The 25,163-nt window shown below is 42.8% G+C and overlaps 1 protein-coding gene across 2 annotated transcripts in view; it reads right to left on the bottom strand.

Annotated features, from left to right (window-relative positions):
* LOC133441533 (rap1 GTPase-activating protein 2-like) overlaps positions 1-21,965 on the bottom strand; it is a 257,100-nt gene extending 235,135 nt beyond the window's left edge. For both annotated transcript variants that reach the window (XM_061718933.1, XM_061718934.1), the window contains exons 1-2: positions 21,627-21,965; positions 14,353-14,388 (exon numbers count right to left, since the gene is read on the bottom strand). In XM_061718933.1, coding sequence (XP_061574917.1) covers positions 14,353-14,388; positions 21,627-21,670 — 80 coding nt within the window. In that variant the 5' untranslated portion in view covers positions 21,671-21,965. The remainder of the gene's footprint in view (positions 1-14,352; positions 14,389-21,626) is intronic.
* Between the last annotated feature and the right edge of the window lie 3,198 nt (positions 21,966-25,163).

The following is a 25,163-nucleotide window of genomic DNA, read 5'->3' as shown; positions in this document are numbered from 1 at the left end:
AACCACTCTGAATTTTCAGAACGGACTGTTGCTGTTGTTGTTTATATTCTTTTATTTTTTTATTGCTTTTATTTTTCCGGTGTAACCCCCTCTACTTCGATGCTCCTCAGCAATTAAATAAGATTTAACCTTGGCCTGAACAGAGGCTTTTATCCTTGACGGGTCCTCAGTCACATGACCCCCCCTAATAAATCTGTCCTTCCTCTCCATGTCTGCTGACCCACATCCCTCTTGTTCTTTCCTGTTCTTGCAAAAGTGTGACTGGCATGAAAGGTTTTAGCTGTGAATACTGTATACTATGCATGTATTTTTTAATGTATCTTTTTTTGTTTTACACACATACACAAACTCCGCCCATGTGGCAAAACACAGTGTGGTTGCTATGGGCAACCACTCATAATACAGGTTGGATGTTTTGAATCTGTGGCATTGAAATCTGGCCTTGAGGTGAGACAACGGGGCAGTCGCCATGGTAATGAACCATACTAGACCATCCCCTAGGTGATCATCAGTTCTTGCTGCCATGGCAACAGCCGCCGCTCTCTGTAGCGTGCAGTAAACAGTTTGGCTGACTAAACACAGTGGTGATCTATAGGCCTGAGCCTGCTGCGTTTAACGCACTGGATATGGAGGATGAGGTGCTGCAGAGATCAAGTGTGAAAGTGTGGAAAAAGATGAGTAAAAGTGGTAAAATACAAAGAAAGAACTGGACCATTCTTCTCTGAAAGTGTTCAATTGCCTATCAATTGCTATACTATTGTTTTTACTACTATTGTTGCTTTTTTTTTCATCATGTTAAATGGAGTAAAAGCTGCTTTCAGAGAGAGTCCCAGCAGTGGTGTGTTGATCCTCGTCGTCTTCAACAGGTTACATGTGAACAGGTGGAACATTTGACTGAGGCGGGTGATTTCAGAGAAATAGCTCCCTCTAGCGAGACGCTTCACTTTGCAGGCAGTGCTTTGATTTCTTCTTCTTCAGTCTTCAGTCAGTTTGAGACAAACAACATACACGTTGCTCCCCCTTGTGGCTGCAGCAGGTACTGGCGACACACGTGAGTGAAGTGGACTTTCCTACTTGTGGACACTTCCAGAGGTGTCAAAAGTATTCACATTCATTACTCAGGTAGAAGTATAGATACTAGAGTTTAAAAATACTCCTGTAGAAGTATCAACTCAAGTTTTTTACTCAAGTAAAAGTATAAAAGTACTGGTTTCAAAACTACTTAAAGTATAAAAGTAAAAGTAATGTAAGGGGGAAAAAGCCGTTGAAAATGAATGCATCTTAGTATAATGCAAATATATTAAAGAACCATATATGTGTACTATTGAGCATTAACATGTGTTTCAGAGAGCAGGAGATATGATGACTAGTTGTCTATAAGTATTGTAATGGTGCAAAAAGTCAAACTTCAGAGGCATGTTATCATTTATCCTAACCTTTATTGGAATGTACATCCAAGTTTAGTTGCAGGAATCTGAGGGAACGGATGTAAGAACAAAACTGGACAAGAACATCTGAAACAAACACAACAAAATTCACTCTATCCGGATGGAGCAATTTAACTGGATAGTTTTTTTTTAAGGCTGAAATGAAATAGAGTAACAAGGCTGTTTTTAAAATGTAAGGAGTAAAAAGTACAGATAATTGTGTGAAAATGTAAGGAGTAAAAGTAAAAAGTCGTCTGAAAAATAGTTACTCCAGTGAAGTATAGATAACCAAAATTTCTACTTAAGTAAGGTAACGAAGTACGGTATTTGAACTTCGTTACTTGACACCTCTGGACACTTCACACGCTCACACACACACACACACACACAATGCTAGAACCATATTTATATGTTCAGAAGTCAGACCACTTCTCTGGCACAAAATATGACAAGAAAAAAAAATGTAAAAAGAAAGTTGCTTCAAAAGAATGTGCACAAAAATATTGTTGTGGTTCTCTAACACACAGTAACACACTAATTTTAAAATGCTTATAATTAGAAAACCATCACAGTGAAATGATGATGCTCTATTTAACATCATTACAATCGGAGGTGTGAGAAGATATGAAGTGCAACGTCCTTCCCAAGCTCAAGAGGATGGGTGGAGTTCAACCACTTCCCACATCATACTTCTATAAATGTGTCTGATGTTGCGGTCGTAGTTTCTATATGATTTTCTCACACACTGACACTCAGCAGTTAACAACCTGACACAACTGCATTTGAATTTTCAAACATGTGAAGTGAGACTTGATGTTTGTGCTATGGTGATGAAACAGAATCCACCTGTTCTCAAACGGACCCCCGGCTGAGTCATATTCCCTGATGAATTAGATACAAACTCACTGAACTTCTGTCCGTCATTACCGCTCCTCTCCTCTATCTGTGCCCCTGACTGGCCTATATTAAGTTAGGCAACTGGCCGTAACTGTGTACACAGCGAGAACAGCCACCTCCAATAAGCAGCACACAATAAAGGTGACAGCTCATTAGGGCTGCATACAGCCTCCATGTGACTAATCACGGCTCCTTCTCGCCGCGCCGTAGAGCAAAGCCCCGAGCTTTAATAAGCCATCACCTAAAGTAAATATGATAGCAAGAGACGTTCACGCTCGTGTTTGTTTGGTGGTCACAACTCACTATAGTTGCCTGTAATATAGAAGCTGCACAAAGAGATAGAGTAAATGCCAGGCTCCCAAAATAGCACGGCACATTTGCTCTTTTCCATGATGCCAGACAGATAACATTTACACCTGGCCCAAAAAGTAGGCTGGGGAGGGCGCGTTTTTAAGAAGAGGACACCATCTCGTATGCACTTCTTTCAGCTTTTATGTCAGAGTGATCTCTCCTGAGCTTCTGTAAATCTCAATCCCTTTCTCACCCATCATTGTATCTCGGTGACGGATGGTTTAATTCTGGTTTTATGTGTGTAAACCTGAGAAGTATCTGGTCAAGATCAGTACAGCAGCAAACTAGGCCGGTTGTGGTTGTCTAAGAGGAAGGCAGCTGCTCTTTTGGAAATGATTAAGGCTCAAATATTAAAGGACGTTTAAGACCGACACAATACTTGGTGATTTAAAAACACTGTATTTTGATAGATCGGCTGAAATATTGTCAACCAGAAACAGAAATCGTAGGTATAGTCCTCCTAAACTTTATAATTTGTGCTATTTATGCTTCGCTAAACAATACAGTATAAAGATAAACTTCTTTTAATTTTCACAAAATAATATCACTTTGAACAACAGAACCAATGGTCGTTCTGTTCGTGTAACGTTTGTCGTGTTCCCAACCTGTGTCGTCAACAAGTAGCTGCAGAGTGCACTCTGCTGGACAAACTGCTCAACATTGCAAATTTTGTTTAAAGGAGCATGAGGCAGGATTGAGGCAGGATTTATGAAAAAAATTCGTATACGTTTTAAGTTTACCAGGCGAGCGCCTGGTGGCCGGGTCTTTGCCCGTGGGACCCGGCCGGGCTCAGCCCGAAACGGCGACGCGGGTCCGCCTTCCAGTAGGCCCACCACCCGCAGGAAGGACCATGGCAGGCCGGTGCATTGTGGGCTGGGTAGCAGTCGTGGCAGGGTGCCTCGACGACCCAATCCCTGGACATCAACCCTCACAGTGGGGACATGGAATGTCACCTCAGCGGCCGAGATGAGTTTCCTCCGCAGGGTGGCTGGACGCTCCCTTAGAGATAGGGTGAGGAGTTCGGTCACCCGGGAGGAGCTCGGAGTCGAGCCGCTGCTCTTCCACATTGAGAGGAGTCAGCTGAGGTGGCTTGGGCATCTGTACCGGATGCCTCCTGGACGCCTCCCTAGGGAGGTGTTCCAGGCATGTCCCACCGGGAGGAGACCCCGGGGAACACCCAGGACACGCTCGAGAGACTATGTCTCTCGGCTGGCCTGGGAACGCCTCGGACTCCCCCCGGAGGAGCTGGAGGAAGTGTCTGGGGTGAAGGAAGTCTGGGCATCCCTGCTGAGGCTGCTGCCCCCGCGACCCGGTAACGGATAAAGCGGGAGAAGATGATGAGTGAGTGAGTTTTAAGTTTTCTAGTAATAATGTCAGATGAAGCGTTCCAAACCAAAAAGAATGAGCCCTCTAGCGTATCTGTCCATTGCCTTGAACAGGCTTTGTGCTGCAAAATGTGCTGCAATTGTGGGGCCGAATTTCCCGCGCTGGGCTGCGGATGTGACGTCAAATGACGCTGCATGCACGTTCTCCCCGTTCTCCCGTGCCGGCTTCGCTATTGGCTGCAGTACCCCCGACGGCCGTCGTGGCGAAGGGTGGCGCTAATGAGTCTCATTTCTTAAAAGGAGCCTCATGCTCCTATAACTTTCATTTATCGGCCGACACCAATAAATTCCCAAACAGCTAATATAGGTTGATACTATCAAATAAATGGGTCAGGCCAATTTACCAAGCAGAGGATAATGGAGGTGAAGAGGGGAGTGTCTGAGGAGGGTGGACATAATGAGCAATATCTTATTAAGAAGCATACATGTTTACAAGAGCAGGACGGAGGAGCCGAGCAGACTGTTGGCATAAGTGAAAATCCTGCATGTGAAACCATCTGTGATGAAGCTTGGGAAACACACAAGCCACTGCACCTTGAAAACCATCTTGTATCATGAACAGAGACAGAAAACATCCAGAGAATGAGACAGCAATGCAAAGATGCAGTTGTTTTTCTTTCTAATATTAATGTGTCTTCCTCACACAGACCAGAACAATCATCCGCTCCATATCAAAGACTGTGATGAAGATTTCATGAGCGGAGCATCAAATATCCTGAAATACAATCGTTTTATCCTTCAGCCCCAAATTGTACTTTATCCACTATGATTCAGCCTGGCTCTGCAATGCTGCATCATGTTGAATGCTCTAATATAATACGACTGTTTCTGCACTATTGAGCACTTTACATGCCCATCAAGACCTTCAGAAAAGAGAACTATAACAAAATCCATCCGACAAAACAACACTAGTCATGTTTTTGCATCATCTCTTGAGAGCGTATACGTATAACAGGATAGAAATACCGTAACGTTAAATTACCAATGCAATCACACTAAAATCCAACAAAATTCAAAAATACTCAGTGTAAGATAAATGTTTGCATATCAGGAGCAAGCAATCATAAATCCCTTTTCATAGCTATTATTAAATCTGCACTGGTCCTATAATGTGATTTACTAAATAGGAATTATTGCAAAATAGCAAATATGAACACTTAATCAGTGAACAGTCGTTACTCACCACAGTTTGCGTGGCATCTTCTTATATCAAGAAGCTGATCTGGTGCAAGCGTGCCCCGGTCTGTCCCCTCTCCCACTATTGTCCCTGGTCACACACTTTTAATATTCATCATCCCCACTTCAAGACAAAGCAGGTGCATGTGCTCGCTCACACACACGTCCGGACTACATGGACACACAGGTTTATTATGCACTTATTAATGAGGTGTAGTGTGCACGGTGAAGGCGGAGAGAGCACAGAGATTAATGACTGAGGAGAGAGGAGACACCTGGAGTAGGAGGAAGGATATAGTTAGCAAGAGAGGAATAAAAAGCACGCCGTCGGCTGTGGGCAGACAGGACAGAAAAGGAAGACGAGAACAAAACAGATCCCCCGACACCTGCCGCCCCACACAACCCCCAACTTTGAAGTGAGCAGTGCATCTGATGTTTTATTCCTTTGGCTTTCCTCTGACCTCTCTCTCACCTCTCTGTCCCCACATCCTTTCTTGTTCCTGACAAGCTGGGGGTTGAAAGACAAAAAAAGGCGGGATGGAGGCAAAAAACTGGAGCACCACTGGAGAAAGTATGGGTCAAAATTAAGGGAAAGAAGATTTTTTTTTGGAGGGGGGTCACAGGTCGGTATAGTGCTCACAAAGGATTAGGAAGAAACAACAGTTATTCTGTAATTATTTTTTAACTTTGAAAATTACTGTGACTTATTACAATGTGACAAGTTCAGCAAGAGAAAAATTAGTACCCTTCCAACAAACCATCCTTCCATCCATCCATCCATCATCCATCCATCATCCATCATCCATCCATCCATCCATCCATCATCCAACCATCATCCATCATCCATCCATCCATCCATCCATCATCCAACCATCCATCATCCAACCATCCATCAACCATCCATCCATCCATCCATCTTTATCCAGCATCCATCTATCCATCCATCCATCCATCCATCCATCCATCCATCCATCCATCCATCCATCCATCCATCCATCATCCATCCATATATCATCCATCCATCCATCTTTATCCAGCATCCATCTATCCATCCATCCATCCATCCATCATCCATCCATCCATCCATCCATCCATCCGTCCATCAACCATCCATCCATCCATCCATCCATCCATCATCCATCCATCCATCCATCCATCCATCCATCCATCCATCCATCCATCCATCCATCCATCCATCATCCATCCATCCATCCATCCATCCATCATCCATCCATCCATCCATCCATCCAACCATATATCATCCATCCATCCATCCGTCCATTATCCATCCATCCATCCATCCATCCATCCATCCATCCATCATCCATCCATCCATCATCCATCCATCCATCCATCCGTCCATCATCCATCATCCATCCGTCCATCATCCATCCATCATCCATCCATCCATCCATCCATCCATCCATCCATCCATCCATCCATCCGTCCATCATCCATCATCCATCCGTCCATCATCCATCCATCATCCATCCATCCATCCATCCATCCATCCATCCATCCATCCATCCATCTGTCCATCATCCATCCATCATCCATCCATCCATCCATCCATCCATCCATCCGTCCATCATCCATCATCCATCATCCATCCGTCCATCATCCATCCATCATCCATCCATCCATCCATCCATCCATCCATCCATCCATCCATCCATCCATCCATCCATCTGTCCATCATCCATCCATCCATCCATCCATCCATCCATCCATCCATCCATCCATCCATCTGTCCATCATCCATCCATCCATCCATCCATCCATCCATTCTGAAAAAAATCAAACTCAAAAAGTAACTCTGGGATTCTTAAATCTACTTTGACTTTTATTCCTTTGTATTCCTATGAACCCAAAATATATCTGTTTTTTTTGTTTGTTTTTACGATGACTTTCATTTCTGAAATTCCTTTTTGAATTTTAGCCTTGCAGCACATTCTCAAAACTTTTGTGAAGCTACAATTCAGTGCTACGGGGATGCAACAAGATAAAAATGATAATGTAATGTGGGACAGGCGATGTTAACACACGATTGTATTTGATCCTCAAAGAAAGAGTAGAACAGATTCTTTTTTGGTACTGATGTCTGTGGGTTTTGAAGCATCTTGAATGGACCACCACACAGTGTAAACATGTACTGTTGTCACACAAATGGGTATTCCAGGTCTTTCTTGGGAGGAATAGATGTGCGGTGCTCCTGACCAAAGACAGAAAGACCATCTGGACTATTGCCAGAAACTTGACTTTCTTGACTTTATCCAATACCAGAATGCCTTTAAAGTGTTGTGAGAAAGAATAGCAACATTACGAAGTGGAAAAGGCTTTCTTGTCCCGCCGCTTTTAGAAAGTGTTGCCTGAATTTGGAAAAGTTATTTATAGTTTTTTTAGTTTTAGTTTTAGTTTATTGTTTTGCACAGTTTTTTAAAAAAATATACAGGACATATCAATGATAAACACTATAGGTGCAGGAAGAGGCAAAAAACCCAATGGGCTTATTTGAAGCCTCCACCGAAGATATTAAAATTTCATGTCAAGATTAACATACAAAAAAACAGAAAGTAAAACTACACAAAAGTGATGGCAAACTAATAATGCAATATATAAATAATAAAGAATAAAGACAAAAAATAAGTGTGTGAGTGTGCATGGGATATTGTTTTTACAACTTATATTATATTGTATGTGTTATAATTAGAAAATAGATTAAGTTGATTGGCAAAAACATGAAATATTTTGGGCTATTATGTGCATAAGAGAAAAGAAGTAAGACTCACACTAAATACTACATTTATTCCTGGTTCCCAGAGGCTTTTACTTGCACCCTGCAGTCTGCCATCTCTTTCTTCTCCATTTGTCAACATGGTACACTGTTTTATTAACTGGATTGAACTTGTGGACCACCTCCACACACACACACATACGCCCACACACGCCCACACACCCACGCAGGTCTTTTCTGTTCAGTATCCAAGAAAGGAAGCAGCTGAACTGGGAGTCACGACTCACTCATTCATATTCAGATCCACTCCAGAGCCGAGGCTCTAATGACACCTGGCCAGCCAGCCATGGTCTCGCAAAGACACTCTACGCTTGCTCGTGCATGCATTTGTTTGTCAGGAACTGGGCAGATAAAAGACGAGTCTTGCTGTATATGTGCAAAACACGAGGCAGATTTGTCTTTTCTGTCTTGAACTTCTACAACTGAGACACGGCTGAGAGAAAACTACCGTAAAGCAATCCCAAACAAGGGTGAGTGGAGAGTCGTAACAGGGGGTGGGGTGACAGGAGGACAGTCGGCCGCAAAAGGTTTGAACTGAAACTGAGCATCACAATGAGATGCTGGTAAAACAATAAGAGGGATATGAGTTTCCTTTGGTTATGTAGCGTGCGTGAGCTGTAGCTAAGAGGTTTTCATCGAGGGGACAGGAAAAGTGAACGCAGAAGCCCCTCGTCTCTCATCACTGTGGCAAACCCCTCCGGCGAGGGTTCCCAGCGGTATACAAAGACTGGGAGCTCACGCATTGTACCCCTCACGAACTTCACATGGAGAAATCATCGGTCTGTGCAGGTGATAATTACGGTCACTCTCAGCACTGATACAGAATGGATCGCACCAAACAGAGCTGCACAGACGCCGTTACTTCTACTTCCACGGCTGGGAAACAGAAAAGAAAGTTGTTGCTCGCAAACATCCAACATCCAGTGGCCATGAAGGACGCCATCACCCCAGCGAGTCAAACATAAATAAAGCATGCGTTCAGAGCGTGTGCTGAGGCGTGGTGAAGAGGGAGCTGAGTCGAAAGGCGAAGCTCTCGATTTACTGGTCAATCTACGCCCCTACCCTCACCTATGGTCATGAACTTTGGGTAGTGACCGAAAGGACAAGATCGCGGATACAAGCGGCCGAGATGAGTTTCCTCCGCAGGGTGGCTGGACGCTCCCTTAGAGATAGGGTGAGGAGTTCGGTCACCCGGGAGGAGCTCGGAAGCGAGCCGCTGCTCCTTCACATTGAGAGGAGTCAGCTGAGGTGGCTTGGGCATCTGTACCGGATGCCTCCTGGACGCCTCCTTAGGGAGGTGTTCCAGGCATGTCCCACCGGGAGGAGACCCCGGGGAAGACCCAGGACACGCTGGAAGACTATGTCTCTCGGCTGGCCTGGGAACGCCTCGGATTCCCCCCGGAAGAGCTGGAGGAAGTGTCTGGGGTGAAGGAAGTCTGGGCATCCCTGCTGAGGCTGCTGCCCCCGCGACCCGGGAACGGATAAAGCGGGAGAAGATGAGTGAGTGAGTGAGTGAGTGATGATGAGTGATACTACCGCCGTGTTTCGGTAAGTTGAACGAGACTTTTTCAAACCCTGTGGATGAATTTGACACACTATTTCTATTTTGGGAGCAGCGGGTGGTCACCTTAAAACACCCAGGCATCACGCGTGTGGGCGGAAACAGCCAGGAGACGTCCACACCAACAGACAGCACCCGTAGGTGATCTTGACGAGGTCTGAACCAACGTGGAGCTTAGTGCTGATGCTGACGGGGAGAGATTCGGCTTCTTACACTGAAATGATGCACTTTTTTTTCGACTTTCAGGTGAAACAGCTTGCCGAAGCAGAGGGTATAATTAGGGGTGTCAAATAAGCGCGTTAATTGCGATTAATTCATTACAGGCATATTTAGAGCGTTACGTTTTTTAATCACTTTAATCTCTACATTTACTTTTTCTGTTTGCAAGTTGCCTTTATGTGCTTGAGTTGTGGGTAGAAAACAATGTTCCCCTTGAAGTGGTTATCAACGCTGGTAGCTCACAATGGAGCTGGACAGGTGTGGGGGGGTTGAGGAGAAGTGAAAATGGAGGAGTGAAAGTTGTCGGTCCAGTAAATGGGGAATTTACATTTCTAAAACGCCTCGACGGCACCATTGATAAAGGTAAATTTATATGAGTCTCTGTGGAAAGGACTTTGCTCACCACTGAAGCAGCTCAAGTTTAGCCACATAAACACAAAGCACCCGGTCGTGAGTGCAGCCACAGCTAACATTAGCAGCAACGATGTTGCCACAGCAACGATGTTGCCACAGCAACGCTCTCCCCCAAACTAAACTGGAGGAGAGCACCGCACGCATGTGCACGTCTGCGACCGAGAGGCTGGTGAATGTTCTTGCCCAGTTGATGTAAATCTGTTCAAGTCTGTTAAAAAAAGAAATGACTTTATAAAGCTCTTTTTTTGTTGTTAGGCTATATCAATCTTTTGATCTGCCACAATAATGGAATGAATTTAAAGGAAAACACCTCAAGTTGAGGGCTTTTCTCTGCAATTTTGAGGTGAGATTAAAAAGAGATTAATTAGATTAATTAATTACAGATCTTAATTAATTAATCGCTCAATGTTTGTAATTGCTTGACAGCACTAGGTCTAATAACTTTACAGCGATGAAGACCACGGACTGGCTGACCAACACGGAAGACAGTTTAAAATCTTGCAGTATTTAAACAGACTGAAAGGAAAAGCTTTTTGTTAAGGTTATCAATTAAAATACATTTATTATGCCTTAAAATTATAAAAATGTGGTGTCATGTCAGAGTGTTACTCAGTTATCTTAAGACACATATCCAACATCATTTTCCTAACTATATTAAAGCAGCATAGAGGAACTTTTGCATTTTCCCCCTGTAGCTGGTGGAGGGTACGTCGCTTTAAGAACTGTCTAAAGCCGGGCAGACACTGTGCGATTGTCGGCTCGTTTTGAACCGATTTTCCAGTCATGCGACTATTGTTTGGATCGGGCCGGATTTTGACCCAATCATTGGTCGTGCCTCGTGCAGTATACGTGGGGTAACGACGAGAGATTAACACCTCACGACGAGCTCCCGATCATGAATCGTGTGCTCGCAAGAAAATCAAACTTGTTTGAAATCCTGGTCGCTCCTCGTGAAGGAATCGCACAGTTGAAGCAGCTACAACCCGATTGGGCTCATCCTTTTGCAGAGAGCATGCGCAATCTCTGATGTCACGTCAAAAACTATTATTTGTTAGTTTAAAGTGTTGCAAATTCACATTTACAAATCATGTTTTAATAAAAGAAAAAAAAGACTGCATTTTCCACGTCTGCCCAGCCAATTCCTTGTCCAATCACGACGTTGTCTAATCTTTTTTCATTTATCGCCACACAGAATGGCACAAATTGCTAAAGGCTGATTTATGGTTCCGCGTTACACCAACGCAGAGCCTACGGCGTAGGGTACAGTGGCAACACCGTACCCTACGCCGTACCCTACGCCGTCGATTTAACGCAGAACCATAATTCAGGCTTAAGGCAGCGCGTTTGTTTTTGCTGAGCATCTTTGGTGTCTCCCACTTCGGGGTTCCTCCTCTTCTTCGACTTATTTTTGACGTTGTAGTTCCAGTATGCAGAAGTCCGAAGTGAGGATTATGAACGTATAGTGTGAGCAGACGGGTCGCATCAGAGCATCGGGTCGTACAGTGTGAGACCATTACTCGTGGGCTGCAAACTTTTGAACTCAGCGATCTAGTCATGCAGTGTGAGATGGGGCTGAATCAAACGATTTAAAATATCGCACAGTGTATGCCCAGCTTAAGGTTTACTTTTGTTTGATCTTATGCTCTGTCCCTCTTTCATTTTTTTCTTCCCAACTTGCCTTCTTGAGCCAAAACTGTCTCAGAAACTCTAAATGTGGCTCCAAAACCGACTCTTGTTGTTTCAGGCGTCCCACCAGGACAGCAGCACAAAGTCACTTTGGCTGGTTTTTGTTGACAGCATTGGCGGAAGGCTTTTGCTAGACAGCGCATCAATAAAGTAAGCAACATATAAACGGATACTTTATTGTGAACAAATGTCCTCGGTGTTGCTTTAAATTATGATTTCACTTGGAATGATAACAAATGCTTACAGCTTTGTACATAAGAGGCAGATTTAGGGGGAGGAGTGAGGCATTCCTCTCTTCCACCGGGAGGCCTGTACCAAATCAATTAAGCTGAATTTTTTACCATAGAAGGGTCATGAAAATCCACAAATGTCACACACAATAAGCTCCTTCCCACTCTTTCCCCTGGATGTGCAGTGTGCTACAGGAAGTACAGGGGGCAGTATAGCTCTCCTACAATAACTGGACGTAGCCCACTGAAGAAGAAGAACAAGAAGAAGAGAGGCACTGGTGCGAATCACGTGGATAATCAACAAGTTGGAAAAAAACAATCAACAGAGTAGTCAACTAGCTCACTGAATAAGCTACTTTCAGAACAAAGTAGCCCTAAATAGAAGTAACAGAGTTGTTCTGTCTGAACGTTCTTGAGTTGACGTTTACTTCCGACATCCAAATATACTCTCCTGAGCAGTGGTCTTCATCCCTGGTCTTCACTGGCCGCGGTCCTGCATGTTTTAGATGTTTCCCTGCATTCTGATTCTAACTAATGGTCCACCAACTTGTCATCAAGGTCTGCACAACTGTGGTGGCGACACAGTCATTTGTGACAGGGTTGGAGCCACGAAACATCCAAAACATGCAGGCAGTGGCTCTGAAAGACCAGGGATCAAGACCATCGCTGGAGAGCAAAACAAATCAATCAAAATGCAAATGTCATTGTTGGGAAGGCATGGATGTTTAGTTGGGTGCAGTTTAAATGTTGTATTGTATCTGTCTGTATGAATATCAGTACACTGTGGGCACTTTTCCAAGTAGTATCTACAAATGTGAAGTTTCTTACATGTTTTACAGTTTGCAGTATCTAACAACTAAAAAGGGCTAGTGTCCTATTCATGCCCCAGACAGGCCACGACGACATGCCTAGCTACTTTATATTCACACATCACATTCATGCTCAGGTCCTGCTGCAGCGACAGTCACTTGATACAACTCATTACCTTGGAGGGATCACAGAGGAGTGTTTTGGGAGTGTTAACTTGCATTCTCTCCTTGTTTTTTGTTTGTTTGTTTTGTTTTACTAATTGTGCTTGTATTTTTGTGGAAGTAAGTGTACTCTAATATAGTGTCAAAACCTAAGAGGAAAGGAAATAATTTAGGTAATGTTTTCCTGTACTGTGTCTCAGAAGACTTACTTTGAGTGCAGTTTGACTAGGAAATGTATGCACACTGTTAGTAAACATATCTGGGCACAATTCAATACTCTTTTGGCCCCCATGCCTTTGTTACGATACTAGTAAGTATCATGCACTCTATAACTTGAGTCAAAGAGTGTGCTGTATGAACCGGATATGGCCCAAACACCCAAAGAAGAGACACCATTGGCCTGGGTCGCCTGAGATTAGGAAGCAGCGCTAGTTCTGAGTCAATGCTGTTCATCAAAGCCAAATGTGAGTCTAAAGGCTGGATTATGGTTCTGCGTTAAATCGGCGCCGAGTGTGCGCCGCAGGTTGCGCCGCAATGATCACCCCACGGCACACGCCATGCCGTGACTGATGCGCACCTCCCAAAAATTGTAACTACGCGTCAAGAGGACGCAGACCGAGAGGGCTGTGATTGGTTCTCTTGGTAGCAACGCATTTCCGGTTCCGGTTCGTGAAGCAGTCGTGAACTTTCAGCGCTATTTTCTTCGTGTGTGTGATTTTTTTTGTTTTGGTTTTTTGCACAATAGTTGTCCTTATCTCTTTGATTCACTGTGACCGGAAAAGTCGGATAAACCATTCAGGAAAAGAACGCACCCCCCTAGCGCTCGCGGGGGTATTGCACAATGGAGTGACAGAGAAGTCCAAAGGGTTCACCACGGCGTCACAGCAGCAGCGTGTGTTCTGCGTTGGTGTAACGCAGAAACATAATCCAGGTTTAAGGACTCTTAAAAAAATGTGGGCTCTTTCAGTGGATTTGTGCCCATAGAAAATACTCATAGTTTCACAGGGAATAAACTTATTTAATTTTAGTGAAAATCATTCAGTGTGAAAGTGGAATATAACTGTAAAAGGTACAAAGAAATAGCAATGCTCTGTGACCTGTTTCACATCAGTTCTTTCCACACGGCCATTAACACTTTTTATTTGACTATATACCATGAGCAAATATTTAAATATCAACTATAAATATCAAAGATAATCTGATACAACTTCCTCAAAGTCAGGATCTGAAGAGGAACTTACCGGGCTTTCAGTGCAGACAGCGTTGACTTGTCCACCCTGGAGAAGGAGGAAGAGACACACACAAACACACACAAAAAGAAACATTATTGATTTCCAAAAACAGCAATAAAATGATCTGCAGTAAGCGTTCCTATTTTACAGTGCTTAGGTCATAAATAGTGGGATACATCAGGGGAGGTGGGAGGAAGAGTTATGACTTCAGCCCAACGTGGTCTCTGGGACCTGAGGCCTGTTTTTCTTAAACATTGTCATATGAATACTTGTTATCTACAGTGTATCTTAGCCTAATCCATTCTGATCCTCTGAATAGCGCACCACGTGCCATACAATTTGGCACATGTTACAAACGGTACATTGTGCTACAACAACGCTAAGCAGGTCACAATGGCCAAAAATAAATGCAGTTTTCCTAAGGTGCCTCTAAGCCTCTGGCTCAGCTAATGCACAGGTCAGATGAATGTCAGTATAGAGCTGTGTCAGAAAGCAAAGCACGCTTTGTGACAGTCGACTTCATTTAACAAGGTTATTTCTCCACAATGCGCTCAGACCGGTTCTGAGAGGTCTCAGAGTTTATAGGGGCTTATTCACGCTTCCTTACATACTGTTGATACTGTAAACACTGCAAGTCAGAGCGCATAATTGTCACAATGTATCACTTCATTTACTGTTTCCAGGCCGGTATAATATTGGGGGTTGTAGTTTAATCTTGTGTGTGCATGAAAACATGCATATGTTCTTGGATCTCTCCCTGGGGATGGTGCTTCGAACAGAATATCTTAATCTCATTAGCTACACAGAAAAGCATCCTTCTCCCTGCCAGGATGCTGCAGAAGCACAATGCTGCACATGTTTTACATGAACGTATTTTAAATAACATTTGAATGCACCAACATGTATCAGAGACACTGCAACACTTCGTCAGAACGGGGCAAATGTAGAGAAGATGACGTTAACAGGCACACAAATGAAGGGAAAGTTCATTTACACTCTGCTAAAGCTATTAGAGCAGTTAATGGAACAACTTCTGTTAATGATAAAGTCTGCACTTCCATGCATTCAAAAAAGGTTCTCACTCCACTCAGACCTGGAGTATCACCTTTCATTTGCTGCTCTGCTGCAGTGACTGACATTAAATATCCACAATTGAATGTGATCCTGCACCACCACCAAATAAATTGTGTTTTTCTGTTATTGCAATACAGTTGCAGTCCATGTGACGAGACAGTTTATAACTTTTAGGAATATACACCACCTACGCTGTGGCTGTAGCTTCAGGCACATAATATTATTCAATTTTAGAGAAGTAGCTACCACTGCCTGCGTGTGGGTGCTGCATATTAACTGGAGATTCAGGGAGGAGGCAGCAGCTTTAATGAAGCTTCAAGTTTCAAAATTTAGGAGGATTTAATTGGACTTGAAAAGCAAATGTCTGTTGCAGTTTAAAGCAGCGCAAAGAGACTTTTGCCATTATTTGCTCAGAGCCCCTCCCCCCTGTGTGGACAGGGCTGTTTCCAGCTTTGTGGAGCCTCTTTGCAAGAGTCTGTTTGAGGAGCCCAGAGTTTGCCAAACTGTGATGAAATGATTCTTAACGAATTAGATGATCCATGAACATGCCACAATCTCAATCAATTCACAACCTAAACAGGCTAGATTCATGATAACCTCTTGTATTCAAATTTTAAATTTTAAACTGAGCCATTCAAGCGACCTAACTGATTAAAATAAATCATAATACAAAGAAACCAACAATCCTCTATGTCAATAAATATAACAGCGTTTTCATAACATGTTTACTTAAAATGTTGGATGCAACAATGCAAGTTTTTACAGTAACATAAATTCTCAAATCCCAAAACAACAGTCAAATTAAATAAATAAATCAACTTGGCCAATAACAAGAACAGGGTGTACCAGTCAATTATTGAACATGGAGCACAGAAAGAAAATGAGAGAGTTGTCTGAGGAGATCGGAAAGAACAATCTTGACAAGGCATATAAAGGTAAAGGCTTTAAAGGTAAAAAAGCAAGACTGGAATATGTCAAAATGCGTATTAGCAAACCACAAAGCTTCTGTGAGAATGCCCTTCACACAGGGGAGACAAAACCTTTTCTTGACAAGTCGCATCAGCTCTATGTTCACAGAGGCCAAAAATAAGCCTTCAAAGAAAAGAAGACTGTCTATACTGTGAAACATGGAAGCGGCTCGGTTATGTTGTGGAGGTGTTTTGCTGCGTCTGAACAGGGTGTGTTGAATCTGTACAGGTACAATGAAATCTCAAGACTACCGAGACATTGTGGAGACAAAGATGGCGACCAATCACAGAAAGCTTGGTCTGACTTGCAGGCAGGATTATGACCCGAGACACAGGACTAAAAACAGCCAAGAATGTTGAGTAAATAATCATATACTATTACTTTTGTCAGTTTCAAGTTATTTCTGTGACCGTTGTGGGTTTTCTTCCTTTCATTGAAAGGTACTTGAACGCATTTGTCCACACTTTTACATCTTTAGACTCTCTCCATTTACTAGTCTCACCTTTTCTTCATCAATAAAAGTGGTCAATTAATCGTTAAACTGTATACTTTGTATGGCATGTTTCCAATTTATTATACCCATTCTGACCAAGCTCATCAGCAGAAATGTCTTTCTCGCCTCAACTCAGATGTCAACAAGGTGGCTTGATTAAATGGGTCAGTGGATGCAAAATTTACTTTTGCTTTGTTACATAGTGTGATGGACGTGTGTGTACACATTAGGGATGGGCGGTATGGACTAAAAAAATGTATCACGATAATTTCTGGCATTTATCCCGATAAAGATAAAAATGACGATAAAAAAAATACCAATTCAACTCCACCTTTGTAACTATAAATCTATCTCGCTCTCAGATCCGCCATGTTTCTTACACAAAAACATCATCAACGGGAATTTATAGTTCTTTCTTTCTTTCTTTCTTTCTTTCTTTCTTTCTTTCTTTCAGGCTCATTTCCTTCCTTCCTTCCTTCCTTCTCCCCTTTCCTTCCTTCCTTCCTTCCTTCCTTCCTTCCTTCCTTCCTTCCTTCCTTCCTTCCTTCCTTCCTTCCTTCCTTCCTTCCTTCCTTCCTTCCTTCCTTCCTTCCTTCCTTCCTTCCTTCCATCCTTCTTTTTTCCCTTAAAAATCCACCAAGTGTTTTTTTTAATTGTTATATTAAAGTCTTCTTTCTGAAAAGACTGTTCTGAGATTGCTGTCAGATATATGTAGTTCTGCACAAGCCGCTCCCACAACAGTTGACTGACAAGGCCATTTTACCTTAGACCCGCCCTGAGTGAGCTAGCGACACAATCCACCATTGTTTCCACGCCGGTCAGCAGAACACAATGTCTCACAAGCGATTGAGGTGTCCTGTTCTTGGATGTTACTATGAACAGGACAGTCATCATTTACTTCTGATATCTGAGCCGCAGAAAATGTAGTGGCTTCATTTTGTTTTTTGCAAGGTTACACAAATTCATCTATGTTTTTGTGAATAATTTCCCTCCAGACTGCTTTATGAACGAAGATCAATATAAGACCAGTTTTGCTAAAAGGTTGCAACTGAAGCATGGATCGGTAAGTTTAGAGTCTCAAAGAAAATGTCATATGTAATTCGTTTTCTGTAAAGAGAACATGGTAACACTACATTTAGGTTATCTTTGTAGAGGGTTTATAAAGGTGTCTGTTTAGGGCTAATAAATCCTTTAAGTAAGCATTTTAAATCTTTATGAGGCAGTATTTTTTTTAATAACAATAGCATAGTGTCTTTTAATATTACACTTACAGAGTAAATTGTTTTCTGATCACTGATTTGCTCGTTTAGGCAGATGAATCTGCAGAAGTTAGCACCCAGCTGTCAATACAAACTCACTAAAAGGTCCTCACTAAAATCACAGGTTTTCTGATTCATATTCTATGTTATGTGTAATTACTTATAATTAAGTTGCAGTGGTACTTATAATGTTTAATGTTTTAAGTAATTGTTTTAAGCTTTGTTTTCCTACATGATATTAAAATGTGTGTTGTGCTACGTAGGCACACCGACAAATATGTCATGTTCAAATGCATAAGTTGCCCAGACGTGTGTTCAGAGCTTCCCCTGCCATACTTTCCATATAAACTAATCTAATAAACTAAATCCTCAACTGTGGTCAAGGCAACAATGCAGAGGGGCGGGGCAAGCAGAGCTCAGTGATATTTAAAGGGAAATGCACCAAAACAGTTTGAATTATGAGGAGCTGATTTTGACAATGTTAAAACATTGTTCTTTTAAACACTATCAGTGTATTTTATCAAGTATTTTAGTGACTTTTCATTGAGACCCTGAAGAATCATATGAACATACAGTATGAACCTCTTTAATGTTGAGTGAATTAATAATTTCCATTTATTTTAAAATAACAAGCCAATGAATGAGCTGCATCTTTAGCTGTAGCGTACAAGTAATGAGCTTCATTACTCACAAGAAATGTTTCTGTTTGTTAGTTGGAGTTGTTCCCACCAGCAATGGGGACTTGCTTTCCTCTTGAAACTGAGTTCATCCTGGTGTTAACAGCAGCTTTCAGTGTCTATGCAGCTGATCAAGTGGTAGTGGACAAAACACTGACTAGTGTTTTTTAATTGGACTTTTATCTCAGCCTATTGAATGAGAAACCACAAGGAGTGGTCCGTGTCGCCAGCAGGCTGACTCCCATGTTAAAATGTCCAACTTTAGAGCAGAAATAAATATATTTACAGCCTGGTTCAAAAAACCATTTTGGTCTTAATTGTTTGATTTCACATCCATGACAACTCTGAGGGGGGTGAGTTGTTTGTACCGCGCTAGGAGGGTTTATATAAAGCATTAAAATTATTTCTAATAGGATCGATTGACGGGCAGCGTAGCCAGTGGCTAATCACTATCACTTAATAATCTGTAAATGACATGCTATTGCGCTCAGCGGAACAACCAGCCGCATAAACGAACCCAGCGTCGCTTATACATGATGGTCAGTTTGTCATGGGGTCAACATATTAAATGGTATATTCCGTTGCAAATGTCCGAGGGCAGATCTGCAGATATTTTGGCGGGTTTGGCTTAAGGAGCTGGAAGTAGGGATGGGCGGTATATGGACTAAAAAATGTATCACGATCATTTCTGGCATTTATCCCGATAACGATAAAAATGACGATAAAAAAATACCAATTCAACTCCACCTTTGTAACTATAAATCTATCACCACATTCAGTTTTTGGAGCCCCCAAAACACTGCTCTAAAAGATACTAAATGCTACTAAACTACACTAAACATTAAATTGAATTAATAAAAAACAATTAAATGAGTCCACCTCTACTTCAAAACTGTAATGACTCAAGCTCCTCGCTCTCAAATTCGCCTTCCGCCATGTTTGTTACACAAACTCTTTCTTCTTTCTTTCTTTCTTTCTCATATATTTCTTCCTTCCTTCCTTCCTTCCTTCCTTCCTTCCTTCCTTCCTTCCTTCCTTCCTTCCTTCCTTCCTTCCTTCCTTCCTTCCTTCCTTCCTTCCTTCCTTCCTTCCTTCCTTCCTTCCTTCCTTCCTTCCTTCCTTCCTTCCTTCACGCACACGTACGTTGTGCGTCGATTTAACGCAGAACCATAAATCAGCTTTACACAAAAACGTCATCAATGGGAATTTATCGTTTTTACAGCGAGATGACAAATTCTTACCGTGGGGAATTTTTTTGACGGTTTATCGTGAACGGTAAAATATCGCCCATTCCTAGCTGGAAGCAAAGCTAACTTTGATTGACATGCGGTGGGCGTGTTCCCGGTGGCTGGCTGTGACATGAGGGTAAACAGGCTTCAAAACCGGTCTTCAGAAACCATCGGGTCACGTGTTCGACTGCGTCGTCCATTGTAATACACCGTCTATGGCTCGAACTTACAGTGACGTATTTCGAATCAACCAAAAATGTTGTTGATGAAGCTGAGCGTGCAGCTTTGCGGCCCCTCGCAGCTTGTTGAGGCTTTTCTATTTGCATAGTCGTACATAGCAAGAAACTGCTCTGGGTGGAAGGTTAAGTCCAAGTGATCAAAGATTTACTCCAGTTCATTCTCTTGTTTGGACACTCTTTATTTTCTCTTGTGCATTACTTTCGTCCCCTCTGCTCTGATGTCCGTTGTCCACTGCTTTTCTGTTGTTGCTGGTTTATTAATTGTGCTGTAAAGTGATTCCTAGTTGTTGCAAGAGCCGATTGAGAGTCCGAAAATACTTTAGCTGGATTTTGCCCATAAAACGGGCAGGAGGCTGCAAGTCCTCGACACCAGATTCTAAAAGTAATCCATCCATTATCTTTACCCACTTCATTTTCAGGGTCATGGGAATCTGCTGGGACCTATCCCAGCTCTCTTTGGGGCAAAAGCAAGCTTTTGTCTCTTTAATTCCCACTGCTCTGAAAACCAGCTCTTTCACATTACAGATTTTATGTGTAAAATTTCTGCAGTATTGTTTTGTTTAAACTTTAAACCATTTTCTTTCCTGACAATTATCAGATTGCTATTTGCTTTATGCCTGAAGTACACTATTGCCTTTAATTAGCCCTCTAATGTGCGATGTGGCGGCTCTCAGCGGGGTGCAGATTATTGCCACCTGTCAGATACGCTGCCACTGCACAGCTGGAGCGGGTCCGACTGCTCTGAAGAATCAGCGTCTCAATGATCACAAACAAGAAAGACAGCACAACAACACTTCACCCGAGTGTCGCAGCACATTAAATGCTAAATGGGCTCCCTGGTAGCTTCTACTGTGCTGCATGATGGGAAACTCTTCTCAGCCAATACAGCAGGAGAACCAGTGAGAGCTGCGTCTCCTCAGCAGCAACAACAGCAGACAGCTGGCAAAGACAAAGCGGCCTGTTTCTGTTACAACCCCGCTGACACACACACACACACACACACACACACTGTGGAGACAGCACAGAGTGAAACTGTACATTCTCACACACCAACGCAGGCACACACAGCGCTGACAAACAAGAGGACAGAGTGTGAGGTGTTACACAGAGGAGCACAATGAGCCCTCCGCCCATCCTTCCTTTTCATGAGAAAAGTTTACATTACTGCACCAATCGCCAGACAGCAGCACAAATGTTCACTAAGGCAGAATATAAAGCACAATGGACACCTTTAAAACCTTTTAAAATCTAACATGAGGACTAGAGCCACAGATATTATTAGCATTTGCTTACATGATGCAAATCGTCAGGCACACACTGGCACCAGTGTAAAAACAACATACCATCCAAATCCGCCGAATGACACACTTCTCTTCCTCCTCAGCATTTCGTAAGCCTGACCTTCTCAGCAGTCTTGTTCTCAGCCTCGCTCCTTTGGGAAGTTTGCTATCAGTCTCTCCCCCTCTCAGTCCTCTGTGCACTTGCACTTTGACTGTGTCTATCTGACCCAATATCCCTGCCCTCCCTTTCTGGTCTCGTTTCTGTGTGCCGTCCTTCTTTCCCTCGCTCTCTCGTTCCTCTTCTCTCCCATCTGCCTCTCCAGAGCAGTCGTTTGCAGCTTTGCCACTTGACCAGTCAACTACTTTTCCTGAAACGCTGCTCGCTCGTTGACTTTTACAGACTGTTGAGCACACACACACACACACACACACACGCAGCCTGACACACTGACACACACACAGGTATACACATGGCAGGAGGTGGGAGGAGCGGGGTGAGGAGGGGCCACAGTCTCCCATCTGACTCCGCCGGTTGGTTTCCCACACACCCAGACACATGCACACAAAGAACTATTTATGCATCATGTGTTTGGACCTTTTAATCACCTCCATCATCACAACAACACACTCTGCACACTCTGCACACTCTGCACACTCTGCACGGCTCGCAGAGCGTCCAGCAGGAAGTATGGCCACTTCCTGCCCTGCGTGTCCACACAGTCACGCTAAGGGACTCAGATAAAGGTTGCACCATCCACACAGCGTTACCTCAAATTCAATGAAAGTATTTTGCAGGGCTATGTGTTGAGTGGAAAATATGCCAGCTGTTCAATAGATGACTTGTGGGTTAAGTCTCCACACTATACAGTATTGTATGCTATTTAAGGCAAAAGTAAGGGCTGAACAGCCGTAGACCGAGGCGCAAACATAGAAACCGCCCATGCTGCGGCCAAAGGGAGTGTCCTTCCTCACACCCTTCCTCTTCACTCCAGAGTTGACTTGTCTCACTTTCAGAGTCAGCTTATCTGTCAGTGTAATGCACCAAAAGCACCGAAATGTTTCAAGACAGTCTGTTCTGTGATTAATGGTGTTACCTCCAACACCCATCTAATCCTCCAAACAGCCAAAATCTCATTTTCACCCTACACTACACCCGCAGAAGCAAAACCAGACTGAAAATGTGATAATTGTGTGTAAATACTGTCTCTAATGTCTGTGTCTTTTGACATTACTGCTGATGCTCTCCGGCATTTATAAGAGAAATACAGTCCAGCAAAATGTCTGTCTCTGGAGACCGGTTATGGAAAGTTTGAGCAAAAGTTATTTGTCTGAATTTTGCCCAAACATTAGTCCAACACCAAGATAAAAACACAAATAAGGGGGGGGGTCAAGGGTCACTCAAAAGCTGGTTAGCTAGTTATACAACAATAACAGCAATGTATTTAAGGTGACGTCCTGATCCACATGTAATAAAAAATCTCAGAACAAAAAGTATAGCGCCTCTTGGAAAAACCAAATATTTGAAGAAGGGCATCTCCAGATGAAACATTTAAACTTTATTTCAACTTTTAAGGTCCGGTTGTTCTTTTAAAAGATTTGAACCCATTAAAACCTTTGAAAATAACAAAGACAGAAAGATTCGAACCAACTTGTGTGTTATGATGGACATCAGCAGATTGCATCACCTCGTGTTTCAACACACAACTGAGTCACTGCAGGAGGAAGGAGGACGTAATGCTACCCAAGAGGGGTACTTCATTTATTTTTACCCTCTTGTCAGTCATGTTGAGGGATGGACTGTGAATGAATGAGACAGCAAACACAAGTCTGCAGCAGTTGGTAGGTGACCACTGGAGGTTTGTTTTTAGCCGTGGAGCACCACTCTCATTTACTTCAGCTGGCATCAGGGATCCTTAAAGACTGAGTTAAAACCTCTTTTGACTTCTCACTGCACAACTCGCACATATTCAGTATTTCATATGGTACATATGCACTTTATATGGCACATATGCACTTTATATGGCACATGACGATGCTGAGGGTCGAACTGACAGCTGTCCATTTGGAGGATGACTACTCCACCAACAGCAGCTCACACGATCTGATTCAAAGATGGATCAAGATGAATATAAAGCAGACTTTCATGCAGGTTTATTCCTCTCAGTCAAGACCTGTATATGCAATGTTGATGTAAAGCACTTTGAATTACCTTGTGTTGAATTGTGCTATACGAATAAACTTGCCTTGCCTTGCCTTATATATAAATGAATGTTTGCTACATTTCAGCTTTTGCCAACTTAGTCAACAAAATGCTTTTTATACTGGAGTTTTATCTCTGTTGTCATACTCACCCACGTGGGACATCCATAGTGATGCCTTTTCCCTCTTTCAGAGATGAAGAGGGCTAAGCATCACAGATATGGAGACCAGAGTAGCAAAGCAGCAGCTCTGGGTGGTGGAAAAACAAATGAAACATCCAAAAACAGCCTTTGATCCTCCGTTTGCTATTCGTTTGTGTAATTACTGAGTTTTAACATTGTCTCTGGTAATTGCTCACATGACCAGTAGTGGGAGACAAATACTTCCTCTGTGGGTTTACGCCTACTTTGAGACATTTTTAAGTGTATGATCTGGATATAGAAAAGGAGAAAAACACCTGTCAGATGAAGGTGGCTTCATTTTAATACCATGTAGCAGAAGGAGGAACAACCCTGTTGCCTGGACTGTTAATAGTCTCAATAAAATTCTACACGTGGCATCATGCTTTCTATTGCTTTCCTCTGTGCGCACTGCACACACATGATAAGTGATGAAATCTAAGTAATGATAAAATGACAGAATCAAAGATTACAATAGCCACGACCTATCACGCTGGTGGTAATGATATTTTGAAGGTATGCTTTACAATATAAGGATTTTATTATGCAAACGTGTTTTGGTTCTGCTGCTGATGCTCATCTTCATACAGTATTGTGCACATCATAAAATAACCAGCTTTCTATTCTTTTGAGAAACTTCAGTTTCTGAGGCCATTATGAGACAAGAACATTGTGTACGCACGCGTCCCTCGTGTTTCCTCGCTGCTCAGAGTGCAGCGGACCCATTTTACCCTTAAATGGGAAAAATGTTGACACTGAAACCTGCACCACAGTTTTTTATATTTTAGATTAGGACGCCTCTCTTCAGCAGTGCACCGGGTGATGTCTTCAGACAGCAAACTGCACTGCAACGTGCTTGTTGAAATAAAGACTGATTGCAGCTTGGCTCTGTGTCATGATAGCCTCTGCAAGAGGTAAATGAAGTATGATGTTCAAGTCACACCGACTGCATATTAAACTGTTATCCAGCCTGTATAGTGCGGTGCATTTTGAGTTTAATGACGCACAGATTGATCCAGGTGCGGCTGGTGTAATGGACCCTTGTGTGATTGATGATTTTAGAAGCAGACTTGATCAGCATCAGAATGATAAAGGTAAATGCTTTCCACCTGTTGATGTGTTTAGGATGAAAAGATGTCAACTCTGGTAGTTGGGGATTTTGGAGGAGTTATTAGAGAGATGTGTGTTTGTGTGCTTGCACAGATGTGTGTGTAGGAGACAG

This window comes from Cololabis saira, chromosome 4 (genome assembly GCF_033807715.1).
Source record: "Cololabis saira isolate AMF1-May2022 chromosome 4, fColSai1.1, whole genome shotgun sequence".
In the NCBI taxonomy this organism is placed as follows: Eukaryota; Metazoa; Chordata; class Actinopteri; order Beloniformes; family Belonidae; genus Cololabis; species Cololabis saira.
Note: the sequence above shows the minus strand (reverse complement) of the source record. Positions and strands in the feature narration are given on the sequence as shown.